The sequence below is a fragment of the Chrysemys picta genome, chromosome 15 (genome assembly GCF_011386835.1).
Source record: "Chrysemys picta bellii isolate R12L10 chromosome 15, ASM1138683v2, whole genome shotgun sequence".
Taxonomy (NCBI): Eukaryota; Metazoa; Chordata; order Testudines; family Emydidae; genus Chrysemys; species Chrysemys picta.
This window is the reverse complement of record NC_088805.1, coordinates 28,644,234-28,658,995: the sequence shown is the minus strand read 5'-3', so window position 1 is coordinate 28,658,995 and position 14,762 is coordinate 28,644,234. Positions and strand designations below refer to the sequence as shown.

The 14,762-nt window shown below is 48.9% G+C and overlaps 1 protein-coding gene across 12 annotated transcripts in view; it reads right to left on the bottom strand.

Moving 5' to 3' along the window:
- The window catches only part of CUX2 (cut like homeobox 2), a 220,328-nt gene that overhangs the window by 78,591 nt on the left and 126,975 nt on the right, over positions 1 to 14,762 (bottom strand). For 5 of the 12 annotated variants that reach the window (XM_065568751.1, XM_065568742.1, XM_065568746.1 and 2 more), the window contains exons 2-3: positions 9,769 to 9,879; positions 5,492 to 5,539 (exon numbers count right to left, since the gene is read on the bottom strand). The exons of 2 other annotated variants lie outside the window; for them this stretch is intronic. In XM_065568751.1, coding sequence (XP_065424823.1) covers positions 5,492 to 5,539; positions 9,769 to 9,879 — 159 coding nt within the window. Of the gene's footprint in view, positions 1 to 5,491; positions 5,540 to 9,768; positions 9,880 to 10,415; positions 10,523 to 14,762 lie in introns of all 12 variants that reach the window. 5 more of the 12 variants (XM_065568744.1, XM_065568749.1, XM_065568752.1 and 2 more) reach the window with 4 other exon arrangements.

The window sequence follows — 14,762 nt, the reverse complement described above, 5'->3', positions numbered from 1 at the left end:
ATGTGGTTCCTAGAATGGCCCCTTATCCTAGTATATAGGAGTGCCAGACATACCTTCTCATGATCATTTGTGAGTCTGTATCTCTCTATCACAGCCCTTTTCTCTAACTCCTCTCTGAACTAGGCGGTCTCTATCTTTTGTTTGTTTCTCCATATACAGAAGCCTCTCCAGGCCTTTAATCATTTAATGAACCATCCCCTGGGTCGCCTTCCACCTCTGCCACATCTTTTCTGAGATAAGGTGAGCGAGAAGGAGCTTCTGGATTTTCTAACTTCAAAAGCCAGCACACTACCAGAAAAGCTTTGGGCTGTAAAAGGTCCTTTATATACAAGCAAATTACTTTTCAGTAAGTGACTTGAATCTCACTAGCACCACTACAGAAAAATTGCTGTGCTTTAAAGACAACATTACGGGTCAGGAGATAAAAAGACAAAGCCAAGGAAATTCTGAGCTAAGGTCTTACACCTAAAATTTTAACTGGCCTTTCATTATAGCCATTGCTAAGACTGACAACCGTGAATCGGGCTCAAAGCCATTACAACAACTCGAAAGGGGAAAGCCGGCATGCACTGGTAATGCACAACTGGGCTCGTTCCTGGGGGGGAAGGGGGCGCATTATTTGGGGTTGGGGATAAGCCTTTCAGAACAGAACATGGGCTGCCAAAGAAATAGGAGACGTCTCGGCATTGATCCCAATCGGTGCTGAGCAGGGCCGGCTCTGGCTTTTTTGCCGCCCTAGGCAGAAAAGCCACCCGCCGCGCCCCCCCCCCCCCAATGCGGCAGGGGAGGGTGGAGAGCCCGGCCGGGGCTCTCCACCCTCCCCCGCGGCCAGAGCGCTGGGAGCAGGGCGGAGAGCCCGGCCGGGGCTCTCTGCTCTCCCCGGTGGCCAGAGTGCTGGGAGCAGGGCGGAGAGTCCGGCCGGGGCTCTCCGCTCTCCCCAGCGGCCAGAGAGCCGGGGGGAGGGCAGAGAGCCTCCGGCGGCCAGAGCGCCGCGGGGAGGGCGGCGAGCCCAGTCGCGGCCCTGCTCTCGAGCTGGAGCGCCCCGCTGCGCCGCCCCCTAAACACATGCTTGGTGGGCTGGTGCCTGGAGCCGGCCCTGGTGCTGAGCATCTTCAGCTCCCATTCAAGCCACTGGGAGTGCTGGGTGCTCACCAACAGGCCCCTGGCTTGTGTGTTCATCTCAGACAGCACCGAAAAGCAAATGGAGCCACTGGGCGAGGTCAGGAGAGTGCACGGAACGCTGCAGGCCAAGTCCCCCCTGAAGCCACAGGAAGTGTTACCAGTCGGGATTGGGTCCAGTGGGATATTATTAAACTAGTTTCTAAAACACCAACACACATTTAATTTCCCCCGTCTGGTTCCCCCCTGGAGGCAGAGGGAGCAGCCTCGGTGCCAGAGCACTGTGGAGGCAGATTATGCCTTGGTAAGGCCCGATGGCTCAGCGTGTGGGCATGGGCTCCTGGGATGAAAAGGTAGAGCGGGCACTCCCCCCAGCACTGCCTGGCTAGTGAGCTGGTAGGTGGGCCATGGTCATGCCTGCTTAGACACGCCTCCATCATCTCCCCCTCTAGCGCACCTGTGCAGAGCAACTGTAACCCGCCCCTTAGCATTCAATTCATACCCCTTTCACCCGGACTCATCCTGCTGTCCTTACTCAGGCAAACCTACCACTGACTAGTACATGTGCAGACACGGGCATTAGAGCCCTAGAGCACAAATACAGGCTCTGTCTCTCCCTTTTGTGTGGTTTGTCATTCCACACAGGATTTATGTCTCTGACATCGGTTAATTACTTGCCATGTTTCCATCAATTTAATTCAAAGTCTGCGCCCTTCCCTCCTTTAATGAAATTAAACAGCATGTGCATACGTTTCCCAGTTACTACTCAGAAACAGCACCCAAATATGCACATAAAACATGTTGGCATTAAACAGGCCCATCTGATACCCCAGGGCACATTCTACACTTTACACTTGGGTCTTTGCAGGAACATTTCTTGCAGGAAAAAATGAAGTTTTTTCCCCAGGCGTTCTCATTTCCGCATTAGTCGGCTCTGCCGGGCACAGATTCATGGCGCTGGGAGTTTGCCACAAAAAGCTCACCAAGACTCAAAAGTGGCTCTGTTGCAAACGTCCTTCCTTTACCTGCCTTTTGCACTTTTCTCTAGTGGTCAGACTTTGCACATGAGAAAAGCGCAGGTTTTACCTTGCTGCCGAACATTCAGACCCTACTCTGCTGTCCTTCCTCACCACTGTCAAGGGGCGTTTTCCCCGAGTAAGGCATGCTGGGTACACTGCTTCCTTCCACCTCCCCATCAGGAAGCAAGTGGTCAGTCGTTCCTAGCATCATTTCACTGGCTTGGTGGCATCCAGGTGATAGGTGCTTTCTTTCCCCAAGGGTATGAGAGCTGAATTCAGCTCCCAGTTACTCCACTGACTTCAATGGGGTTGTCTGGGATTCACAAAGGAGAATCCGGTCTTGTGTATTTGACATTCCAGCCATAGCTGCTCCATTTCCACAGCCTTTTAGAAGTATCCATTTCACATCGACCAAAGGGGACTCACTTCAGCAAAACCTATTTATATTGGCCCTAAAATGCAACAGCCACTTTACAGATACAGAGCAAGACCGGAGGCCTGGCTCTGGTGAGCTCTCTCAGCAAACAACATACAAACAGGGGACCGAGAAAAAGGATGTGACATGTTTTCTTTAACCTTCCCCCTTTTGATCCTTAGCCCTTAACTTTACTTTCCAGGTTTAACCTGATGTATTATACAGCTTTAATTATTGCTAAATTGCCTTTTTATCTGAAATAAAATATCCGCTCAATCAGATGCGCCTAGCAGATGAAGCAGCCCTTCCCACAGCACAGGGACGCTCCAGTGTACAGACGGATTGGAAAGTTTCACCTCTGCTTTAGCATAACAAAACTTTTCATTTAGATGTTTTCATCTATCTATTGGAGAAAAAAATAAGTTTCAAATAATGACTGTAATAAATGAAGGTAATTAATTGTAGTTTGTTCCTTTACTGTCTAGTCAGCTTAATTTTACCTTTTCATCTAATAATGAGAAAATAATTTTTGTGCTCTGAGGGTTAATGATATGTAACTGCAAGAGCTGCTAATTGCATGTTGCAAACTATTCATCAAAATCCCCATCTGCGCGCCTTGATTATGTTTGCTAAATTATTGCTTTGAATTATCTTTCATAAAGCAACTTTTGTAATTAGCAGGGCTTTCGGTTGGCTCTTTTCTCTCTGTGCAAGGAGATTCAAACTTTGTCCATTTCAAGCTGTTGCCATTAAGCTACTGTCATGGACAGCTTTTTGTTATTCCGTGCCAGGGAAATAAACCGGCCTTTATCTAATCAGGATGGAAAACAAAAGCTGTTTTTATTCTCAGTGGGTTCGATTTAGTCCCTTCTCCACCCCACAACTCCCCCTTCCCACTGAGCAACTGCATATAAAGGATACAGGCGCCTAAATGTATACGAGCTGCTTATGGGGACTGCAAAAACACAGGTTGTTACTTCAAAATGAGCTTTTTCTTTCCATTTAAAAGAAAAAATAGGAGGGGGAGCCATGGCGTTCATCATGGGGGTTTTTTGGTTACTCCCCAGGACATAGGATGTAGCACTGTATTCTCCCTTGTAAATATTCATGTTTAGTAAAATCTAAACACCCCCAGCACCAGCCATTCTGGCTGAGTGGTTTGGTGGAGGGGGGCATCACTGGAATGGCCTAGAGGCGGGACTCTGCCACCTCCTGCCTACTGGAGGGGGGTTCTGAATAAGCAGAAGCAGTCGGGATCTGTGGGGATGGAATCCGGGCCACTGGAGCCATGATTATATAGATCCAGTGGTCAGAACCTGGAGCATGGGAGGGGAGAATTTCTTGCTGTGTAAAGCCAGAGTTCTCTGGATTTCAAGATTTCACCCCAGCTAATAAGCAAACAGGGGGCAGATCGCCAGCTGTTATAAACCAGCACGGTTGTGTGGAGGTCCGTGGGGCTGTCCTGATTTACAGCGAAGAAGGATGCTGACCTCCACTTAACACACCTTTCGCCTTAAATGTTTATTCCTTACATGGGCTGAGGATGGGCCAAATGCTGTAGCCTTTACTCAGTCAAAACTCCCAGTGACCTCAGCAAGGGTTTTGACGCATGAAGGATTTGCTCCTACGTTGGCAAAGATCAGAGTCAACCGAACTGAAACGGGATGGAAAATTAGCAAATGTCACCTGTACAGCCACTTTGATCCTGATTTGCACGGGGTGAGTGAGGGCAGAATACAGCCCCGCAAAGAGAGGGAAATCAGCTCCTCCCTCAATTACTTGCCAAAAAGCAGAGTTAATGGTCTGGAGTTTCTCCAACAGCGGCTGATAAAAGGCCCAATCTTGCATCCACTGTATTCAGTAAGAAAACTCGTACTGACTTCAGTGGGACAAGGACTGGGCTCAACACCCCTAACGCCGGACAGGCATCTTCCTATTCATCATTCAGAGGCAACTCCTCAAAACCACCTGCAAAAACCTTCCTGGAAGAAACCGAATCAGTAAGGGGGATTCTAAAGAAAATGTGGAGTCGGGCGGCCAGACTCTGATCTGAGTTACACTGCCATAAATCCAGAGCCACTCCTCTTTAGGGGCAGGCTGGGTCTCCCAAAGCACATAGCTCATCTTCTCCAAGCAGATCTAATGAAAGCTATTGGGAAAAACGCAGTATTTAAAAGACTGAAAATGTATTCCTATTGTTATCGCTCTCTTTTGTGTATTTATGCATAGTGCATTGGAATGAATCAATACCGGATTGCCCTATAAATAAATGAGCATATCAGTAAACTGAGTAATAAAATGAAGTGATGAGAAATATGGAAATCAGCCGCATTTGTGTAAATCCAGTTATTGTTTACTTTCATATTTTCTTATGCAGTTCCGGTGTTCCAAAGAGACAGATTTCAAGTAATGTAATGCTCAGCAGATGACAGATTCTAATGTGTTGCTGGTGGTGAGCGCTGAGTGCCTCCATCTCTCTAGGGGTTTCAATCTACGCACATTAGAAGAACACAGAAAGCAGCCCCCAGAAGAGCAATCATTTAAAACAACTGTTCTGAAGTGCGATATTTCTCCCACACTGCCCTCCCCTTTAGAAGGATTTAAATCTCTCCACATCAGACTGGTACCTGAGCTGGGAAAGTTCATTTGCACATGTAAAATACCCAAGATCTCTTGCGAGATGACTAGGTGGGGGGACACAGTACAAACTAGGAGCAATCAGTACCGGCAGGGGGTCAATGAAGGGATGAATTTGGCCTTAGTGAGCTCAGAGGAAGCGTATGAGAGCTGGAAGTGAGGAACATGCTGTGCAGTGATTGTGCAGTTTGGTCTTGGTATCTATCTGCTTTTTCTTATCCCCAGGGTCCATCTCAGTCTAATCTGGCTAGTCGCAAACACCATCACGACAGAGTACCTCTTGCGAGTGACGGCTTCTTACCTCTGCTTGGAAGCTCTTTAAGACAGGAGCCACCATCTCTCTGATTTCCTGAAAGAGAGATCAGAGAGTTCACCAGAAGCAGATATCGTACGAGTTCTGCAGTGGTATTTGTATATATCTACAGATCCACACACACTGAACTACGGGCATGAGCAACTACCTGTCTCTTCTCTGAAGCTTTAGAGCTGGTGCCCTGGCTGGACCTAATCTTCTCAACGGCTACTCTTAACCTACCATAATCTAAAATCTGACAAAGGGTGAAGAGGTTTTTAATCCGTAGCATGTCTACATTGACTGAGTCTTTGCAAGAGGCCAGTCAAACAGCACTGATCTTTGTCCCCTCCCCCACTTTCTCTTTACAGGGGGTAGTCCAACCCCTCCCTCCCGTCCTCTGCCTACCAAGACACATTAGTCCTTTGCAGCATCCGTTTCCAATAAGTCTTTCGAAGTGCGGTGCGCCCCAGAGCTGCTGTGAATGGGTCCCCCGCCCTGCAAGAAGAATGTTCTTAGGGTCAAGCCCAGCAGGGGCCACATTCGTGATCCCGGAGTAGAAGGCAATAGGAGACACCCATGAGTATCTGAGAGGAGCATGTGTAATTCAGGAAGACACTGAACTATGTCAGTCCTCTTCAGGTGTTGATACTGCTCTACACCAGCTGCTCTTCTGCGTACGTGTGTTCACAAGGACACATCACTGTCTCAGGTCTCTGGATCCCTGTTTCCGCCTAGGCACGGCCAAGCTATGGAAGGGGAGGGCAATGCCTGTACGGGCTACTTCAGCCCTGAGGCTGCGGTAATGGCCAGATAGGGTCCTGCCTGCACACAACTACCCGGAAGGGTATGCGGTTTGACCCTTTCTATGTTGTGAGGAATACAATTCATGGGAGCACAGCAGATTGTAAGCACAAAACTCAGCTTAAACCAAAACACGGCTGCCAGATTAACGACAACATTTGGCGAGCAACCATTCTAACAACAAGGTGAGCACGGTCACCTCGTGCAGCGGCCCACCCAACAGCAGCCAGTGGGTCTCGGGCCAGTTCCGACTGATCTGAATTTCAGAGGGGCTGAGCACTGAAGTCAGTGGGAGCAGCGCCTCTGAAAAGCCGGTCGCAGATCATCACAGCAGGTACCTTACTGAGGGTGTCAGATGGGGAGCCAAGGTCTGACTGGGACATGGGGACTAAGGGACGTCTACAACCCGAGGTAACTTTACTCTAGCTAACTCAGTACCGGAGCAGCAAAGACACGTCATTACAGGCTTCACGAAGGGCTGGACAAGTCGCCTGGGTAATTACTGATGTCTGTCCTGCCATGGCTTCACAGCTGCAGTACCAAGCTAGCTGGAGTAACACTAGCTCACGTATGTCGACATGAGCCGCCATCACTCCTTGTGACCGCAGGGCAGATACAGCCTAGGCTGCCCCCTTTTGCCCCTCAAGTTGGTTCCTTCACTTACGGTGGAAGGCATGATGGGAAATGCTGCTACCTGGGGTTTTGCAGGCGAGGGGATACCCTTATCCAGCACCTTTCATGAGCTCTACGCTAACTTTATCCATTTCCTTTGAACAGCAGAAGCATCAGTGGCTATTTCTCAAGTGCAGCCGATGTAGGGAGATGGTCCCGGGGCTCGGCGGAAATGGGCATATATCTGTCACCTCTGCGGGCCTGGGTTCAAATCCTGGCACGCGCCCCAAATGGAAATGCATTTGGTGACCTCCACTGAGGCTCATTGTGAAGCACTGCAGGAAGGGCAGACCCTACCGAGGGGAGGCCCGCACTGGATAACGGGGGCATGGAGCCAAGACCAAGCAAGGGAAGAGCTGGGAAGTTTGGGGTTTATAAAGCTGATTCAAAGAGCATCTTACATCCAGGATTCAATCTATGAAGGCAGACTCCCCTCTGAGGTGCCCATTTCTATCCAAGCTCAGAGAGGGCCTTGAAAGCTCACTCCAGCGGTCTCTTCTGAAGGACAATCCACCGCTGCAGAGCCCAGCCGGGTCCCCGGATATTGGCCCACATCCTGCTCTCACACCCATGTCAATCCAGAGTCACTCCATTGACTTTAATGGAGTGACTCCCATTCACATGGATGTGAAAGCAGAATCTGTATTATTCCCCAGAGCGAGGATATACACCTGTGGTAGGCTTTCTGCTCAGGGAGACACGGTTAACTCTCTCTGGGCCAGCTATCAACTAGTGTGCGCACACAGAATGGAGACGCATCGGCAATTCTAAGCGGTGGAAGTTTGCACAGTGCAGTCTTGCATCAGGCATGGCTCGTGGGCAGGGTCGTTAGAGCCAGATCTAGTTTTCACTGAATTCGACAGAAAGCTTTCAATTGACTTTGCTGGGATTTGGATCAGGCCCAAGGTTTCTCTCTTTCATTGGCACCCAATTCACCCACCGTTTTTAAACAAATTAACCCCCAAAGTACGTGACTCACATTATGGCCCACCAGGGCCTTTGCTGAAAAAGAAAACTGACAGGATTTAACAGAGCAGAGAGCACCAATCTCCCACTGGAATTAACAGGAAGGAAACGTTAAAGCTGCTGCTCCCATCTACACTGGCCACCCTTCACTTTTGCCCAGCTGACCCTTTAAATCGGAATCAGCATTGAACCAATGGCTGCTGGAGCTGCCGACTTGCACACCAGATAGAACACGGAGGTGCTGTCCCCTTGTGCTGGTTAACAATCCCCTTGCACTTTTTCCACCAGATTAGAAGTGTTAACCATGGTGACGGGCCGAAGTACATGCAATCATTACATCCTGATCACCTTCATTTCCTTTTTCGTTTTCAGTTGAGTACGTTTACTGTTAGTGAGGGCTGTCAAACAGTCACCACCCGAGGTGTGGCTGCATTTCAGAGGTTGGTGAAGTGTGTTCCCTGTGTCAAATTTCTATACATGGTTTAAGATCTTTAAATGCTAAGCTGTAGCGAGAGAAAACGCTGGTTATCATTTAAGTGCATGCAAAATCCATTTAATAGACATCACAAACATCTGAACAGTGGGAAGACCAACGAGGGAGCAGGGTTTCTAGACAAGAAGGAGATTCATGGAAGGAGATTTTAGGCTCGATATCAGGAAAATTTACTATGTGTCATCCCCATTAGCAGGAGGAAAGCCCATTCCTGGGGCAGTTAGACTGAGATTGTCAAACGTGTCTGAGGGAGGGAGTTAGGCATCCAAAGGCCATTGAAATTCACTCCCTTTGGCCCAGCCTTAAATCTTATTGGACAGAACACCAGAAAACTGACAGGAGGAAACTGAGACTGGATCAGACAGGACCATAAAGGCCCTTGCCCCTCTCTCTAATTTCTCTGAGCCCCTTTAATATAATAATATATGGAGATATACCTATCTCATAGAACTGGAAGGGACCCTGAAGGGTCATCAAGTCCAGCCCCCTGCCTTCACTAGCAGGACCAAGTACTGATTTTGCCCCAGATCCCTAAGTGGCCCCCTCAAGGATTGAACTCACAACCCTGGGTTTAGCAGTCCAATGGTCAAACCACTGAGCTATCCCTCCCCCTTTCTGCCAGCCTTACTCCCACGAAGGAGAACATCACACCTCATGCCTTGGTCCCACTGGAAGCAATAGGGCTACTCATGGAGAAAGGTATTCTGCTAGCCTCAGGCCCTCTGAATCTCATGAACAAAGGAGTAGATTCTCAAAGGGGCATGCCCCCCCCTTGCAGTGACGCTCAGTGGGTGCTGGGTACCTACCTGCCTGGTGGGCCTTTGAAAATCTCCCCTTACGGTTTTGTTTTTACGGGCAGGAAAGAAAATAGCATCTGAAACTGGAGGGGGGAAAAAATCCTAACAGTCAAACTGACTAAAATAAAATGTATTTTAGAAAAAAATAAAAATGTGCCTACCCCATCTGGGCTGAGAGCTGCATGCCAGGATCTCAGCTCCAAAAGCTTAACACTTGCTTTTTATAAACCCAAAGTTCTGTTAATGGAAATGCTTTCGGGCCTGATTCTGAGCGGTGCTGCAAAGCACTGAGCTCCCCTCAACACTGATCGAGGGGGAGCAGAACCTGTTCAGCATCTCCCAGGATCAGCCCCTTTAAATACAATGGAGCCATCAGAGGCGGCAAGAATAAGCAATAAAGAAAACCCAAAGGTTAGAGACTATAATTTGTCTTTGTGGCTAATTAGCTTCCTTTCTTGTTAGTCACTTATGTCTACGGTTTTCAAAATCTAGTTTGAACAGAGGAAAATATGCCGTCCTACTGAGTTAATTCTATAACAGCAAATATACTGTACCTCAGGTACATTTTTCTTAAATTCCCGGCTGAGTTCAATTAAATGTTTATGAGAATGTTCACTCTCTTCCTGCCGAGCAGCCAGTTCTGAAGCAACAGAATTAAGCTCCTTCTGGAACAAAACAAAACAAAAACAAAAACAAAAAAAAAGAAAGAAAAAAGATGTTTTTGATGCATTTTTTTTAAACTGTACACATCATTCTCCCCAGCATTTCATTTTCCTCCCTTACAAAGCCAAGACCTGCAATATCGACAAGGAGGTTGCATGAATAATTGAAGAAACTATGTATTCAATGCAAAATAAAATAAAATAAAATAAAAGCGAGATAATCAAGAAGCTCAGCTCATCAGTATTCTCCTCCCCCCCCCTTTCACTCCCAAAAGGAACAGTGACATAAGCTCCACAGTAACTGCAAAAAAAACATCACCGTGGTAGTGTCAAAATAGTAAAGTGCAGCATATTGGATTGCCAGATTTTATTCTAAGCCCGCTTCGTTGCCAGATTCCATATATCAGCAGAGAGGGAAGAAGTCCAACTATGACTTACTTACGCTTAAGTGTTCATAAATATGCCTTTTAAGATATATATGGCTTTTTAATTTCAGCAGAATTTGGAAAAATGAAGGTGCCGATATTAAGTAAACTGACCTTTTGGGTATCCCGCAGTAAATCATGCACAGTTCACTTCAAGTGCAGGGAAATGTTTCATTAAAGAATTATGGATTCAGATCAAGCTGGTTTTGAAGAACCCTAACCTGCGTGTGTGAAACCGCAATCAGATGCAGGATTTAAAATGGCATTTAAAAAAAAAAAAAAACACCCTCCAAGCCAACAGATCTAGGCAGGGGGAGAAGGGGATAATGCACTATGCATAGCCACATTTGTTAGGCATGTATCTTTCATTGCACCCTTCCTTCTCTTCTTGACTTTAGTGTTTGCACATTTCATAAGGGGAGCACGTGGCCCCATTAGCAGTCATGGCATTCATTTGCTTAATTCAGGCCCTAGTCTGCCGGTGTGCTCTGCTGTCTGTTTGCATCAAAGGGTGGTGGTCCCCTGGCTGGCACGTCAGGCTGTGTGGTATAGCATACCCTGCCTGGAACTCCGGGAGCACCGATCAAATCCTACTTTGTCAAGACCCAGCGCCGTAACTGACATACACGTTCACACTTAATACAAACACGCAAGTACATGCTGGAAATACTTCTGGAGGAAAGTCATAGATATGGGGGCTAAAGGAATTAGTGGGAGTAGCCGTCACATTGATAGTCATTTATACCCGTATAGCCAACATGCACAGCTCAATGCTTCCAACTGGAAAGGCCGGCCTCCAGAGAATGAAACATGGTGACGATTATGTAGAAATAACACGTGCACTTACCACCCAGATCCCAAAGCGCTTTACAGAACTGGGGAACTAGCATTATCCCATTTCGACAACTAAGTGTCTTCTCCCAGAGCAATTCAGTGGCAGATCCAGGCAGAGAACCCAGATTGTCCATCATTCTGTCCCAAGCTCTAACCACTACATCTCACTTCCTCTCTTCCAATATTTCTCCCCCCACCCCCAAATCATGAAATACACAGTAATTATCTGACTCCTATCAGGTGAGACCAGTAAAAATTTATACCAGTGCCATAAAACTCGGCAAAACGTAGAGGCCTTTGTCTGATTCAGGAATACAGTAAGAGTATATATTCCAGCCATCAAAACCTCATTAGAATTTATCTGTTAACACAGATTCTAATTACCACCCTTCAGTCTAAGGGAAGAGACACAAACCGTAAAATGTAAGAGGGGAAAGATTCTATTAATTGCTTTTTGATAAATCGGAGGCTGAAGCGCTGGTGTCAGAGGGTCAGAACGTATCCGCGTTAGTCTCAGATTGTTCCTCCATCTCCCAGCGCTGCTTTAAAAAGGAAATGTCCCAATGGGATGAACTGTACATGCAGCCCGCTCTGCCCAGCAGGTGGGACTGAAACTGCAGTTCACTGCTTGGAAAAGAAAATGCTACAGTAGGACCTCATTAACCTGCACATCGAGAGTGGCCAGGAGCCCTAGGTGCAGCCAGCAGCCCAAGCATAGAGGAACCATGGCGGCTGCTCCAGATCACAGGTGGAATAAAGGCCTCGGAGGGGCTGCCAAGTTAGGTTCCAGCAGGTCTGGGGAGGAAAGACTCTATAGAGGCCATGTGGTGCAGTCCACAGAACCTGCCTGGGAATCAGGAGACCAGGTTTCCGTTCCTAGCTTTGCTACTGACTCACTGTGGGGCCTTGAACTCATCCTGTAACTTTTCTGAGCCTCAGCTTCCCCATCTATAAAGCGTGGATCATGCCGAGATCCTCAGCTGCAACGTGGTGTGTAGGTTTTACTATTCTAGCCCCCCAATCAGGTTCTGCAGAGCTCCCCACCCACAGCCCTGCTGGAGAAATACACCTTCACTCACCACCTCCAGTACCTGGCAATGGGCCTCCCTGGTGCTCAGACCCCCCGAGGAGCGTGAGCAGCAGAGTCACCCATGAGAATTTCCGGGGCTCCACTGTCCGGAGCAGAAATAACCTCAGTGAGCACAGCTGAATTTACTCTGGGGGCTGCTCAGCTGTTCACCAGCACTCTGCCCTGCCCTCTGACAGGGGATGACATCAATTGAGGCCTTCCTCCAGTCCCGTCAGGGCCCTCCTGGGCAGCAGCACCCCCCCTGCGGCCATCACGTGGGCGATGGGCTCAGGAGATGAAACTGTTTAAAGTAAACTCGTTCTGCAGAAAGCGATAACCTACCCACGCGAAAGCCGCTGGCTGCAGGGCAGCTGCAGGGCAAGGGGCTGGCTAGTTTCCTATCTCGTGGTCAACCGGTTACTGAATGTCTCGGTGTGTAACTAGGAGGCATGAGTTGAGATAACAGCCATTAACTGTATCAGCATTCAGCCCCGTACATGTATCAAATTCTGGCCAAGGCTGGGCTTCCCTGGATAAGGCCAGAATTCAGACAAGAGACCACTCAGTAAGCAGCCGATTCTATCACAAGGAGAACCCCTCTGCCAGCCTGAATATGCAGCACGGTCACCTCCCCCACAGCCCCCATCTGATCGTATGGGGGACGCGCTTACACAAACCCTGTCATTTGTGCCAACCCTTCCATTTCGATAGGCTCCTCTGATTAATGGCACATCAGACACAGACATGCAGGAGCCTCCGAGCAGCCCGTTCTGAATAATAAACATCCCACTTTCCAGTAACACAACAGCGTCCACGGGGTCAGACAGGCGACGTCCTCAAGCCACACGCCGACAAGCGGACAACTCGGGAAGGGATTTTAGTCACCGAGAACGGACACCCACAATGACCGCGACACCTGCTAGGGAGCCCCGCAAGCAGAGCTGGAACTACAAGCTCCGTCCTGCTCTTCTTCACCTCAACAGGAGCTTTGGCCGCTGACTTCTGACAGGGGCAGGGGCCGTAGAGACATGCCCAGGACTTCAGTTCCAAAAAGCACTGATCCAACATGGAAACTGGGCTCCAAGCCCCACCTGAACTCAACCCTTTGAGGGATTAGAAAAAAATCCCATGAACTTTTTATTCATTCCATATTTTATTGATACACCCATTTCGCACGCACGCACAAGCACATGTAATATACAGCGCAGCCCCACACGGCCTGTCCAGGTTGGTGAGAGAAGCAACGAGATAACGATCGGCTGGTATATCCTCCCACAACGGGACCAGGAAGTACCAGAAATCTCACGAGGAAACCTGACATAGGGCTGAAAACGCCCCAGGTAAGTACTGATATGAAGCACCAGAGGCCGGACTGCTGCACTCCTTGAACCCCGAGATGGGAGGCCATTTTAACCTAACATTTTAAGGAGGGTGTCTGGTCTAGCAGCTAGAGCTAGGAACGAGGAGTCGGGCCTCCTGTTTGTATTCCCACCTCCGCCAGTGAGTCGCTGGGGTCTTGGGCAGGAGACTAACCTCTGGGCCTCAGCTACTCAGTCTGTAAAATGGGGTGAATAACAGAACCATACAAATGTAGGGCTGGAAGGGACACTGAGTGGTCAACGAGTTCAGCTCCTTGCGCTGAGGCAGGACCAAGGAAAGAGAGACCAACCCTGACAGGTGTTTGCCCAACCTGTTCTTAAAGCCTCCAGTGACGGAGATTCCAAGCCTGTTCCAGAGCTTAACTCTCCTTATAGTTAGAACGTTTCCCCTAAGATCTAACCTAAATCTCCCTTGCTGTAGATTAAGCTCATCACTTCTTGTCCGGCCTTCAGTGGACATGGAGAGCAACTGATCACCATGGTCCTCTTTACAACAGCCCTTCACAGATGTGAAAACTTCTTAATAGTTACCTGCCCTGTAGGGGATGTGATGCGCAGTTGACCCACTCAGCATTCACCCAGTCAAAGAGAAGCAGGGCAGGGCAGTGTTCTCGGCAGTGTTCTCCGATATGCTTCTCTGACTCTTAACTGGCTCTTTGGCTTAGGCAGTGCAGTACTCTCCTGAGCACGGCAGGTCTCCAACGTTAAACAGTAATGAGTCAGGCCACCAAAAATCATGTGTCTGACGTTCCCCTGGGAACGTCTCCAACACAGTTCTGCGCCGGGGACAGCATACAGCCATTACGTCAACCATCCCTGGAGACGAATCTGCCAGAGCTAGCGGGAAGGGGCCACCGCGCCGGGAGGAATTAGGCCCACAGTGCCAGAGATCACACAGCACGAGCTGGGAAGAGAACCCAGGACGCAAACTCGGCTCACTTACCCCAGTGTAAATGCAGAGCCACTCCCCCAATGTCAGTGGGGTCGTTCCCAATTCCAACGTCACCGAGAGCAGCGTGTGGCCCTGAATTGCCCTCCTCAAAGCCTCTCCTTGTTCCTGCATGTGGCACAGGGACCGGATCCGTCCACAGGAGACAGAGAGGGAAATGGCTGGCTGTGCTGGCGCGGCTGCAGCGGGAAGGGGACACAGAGGAACAGGGCCTGCCAGGTTTGTGAAGC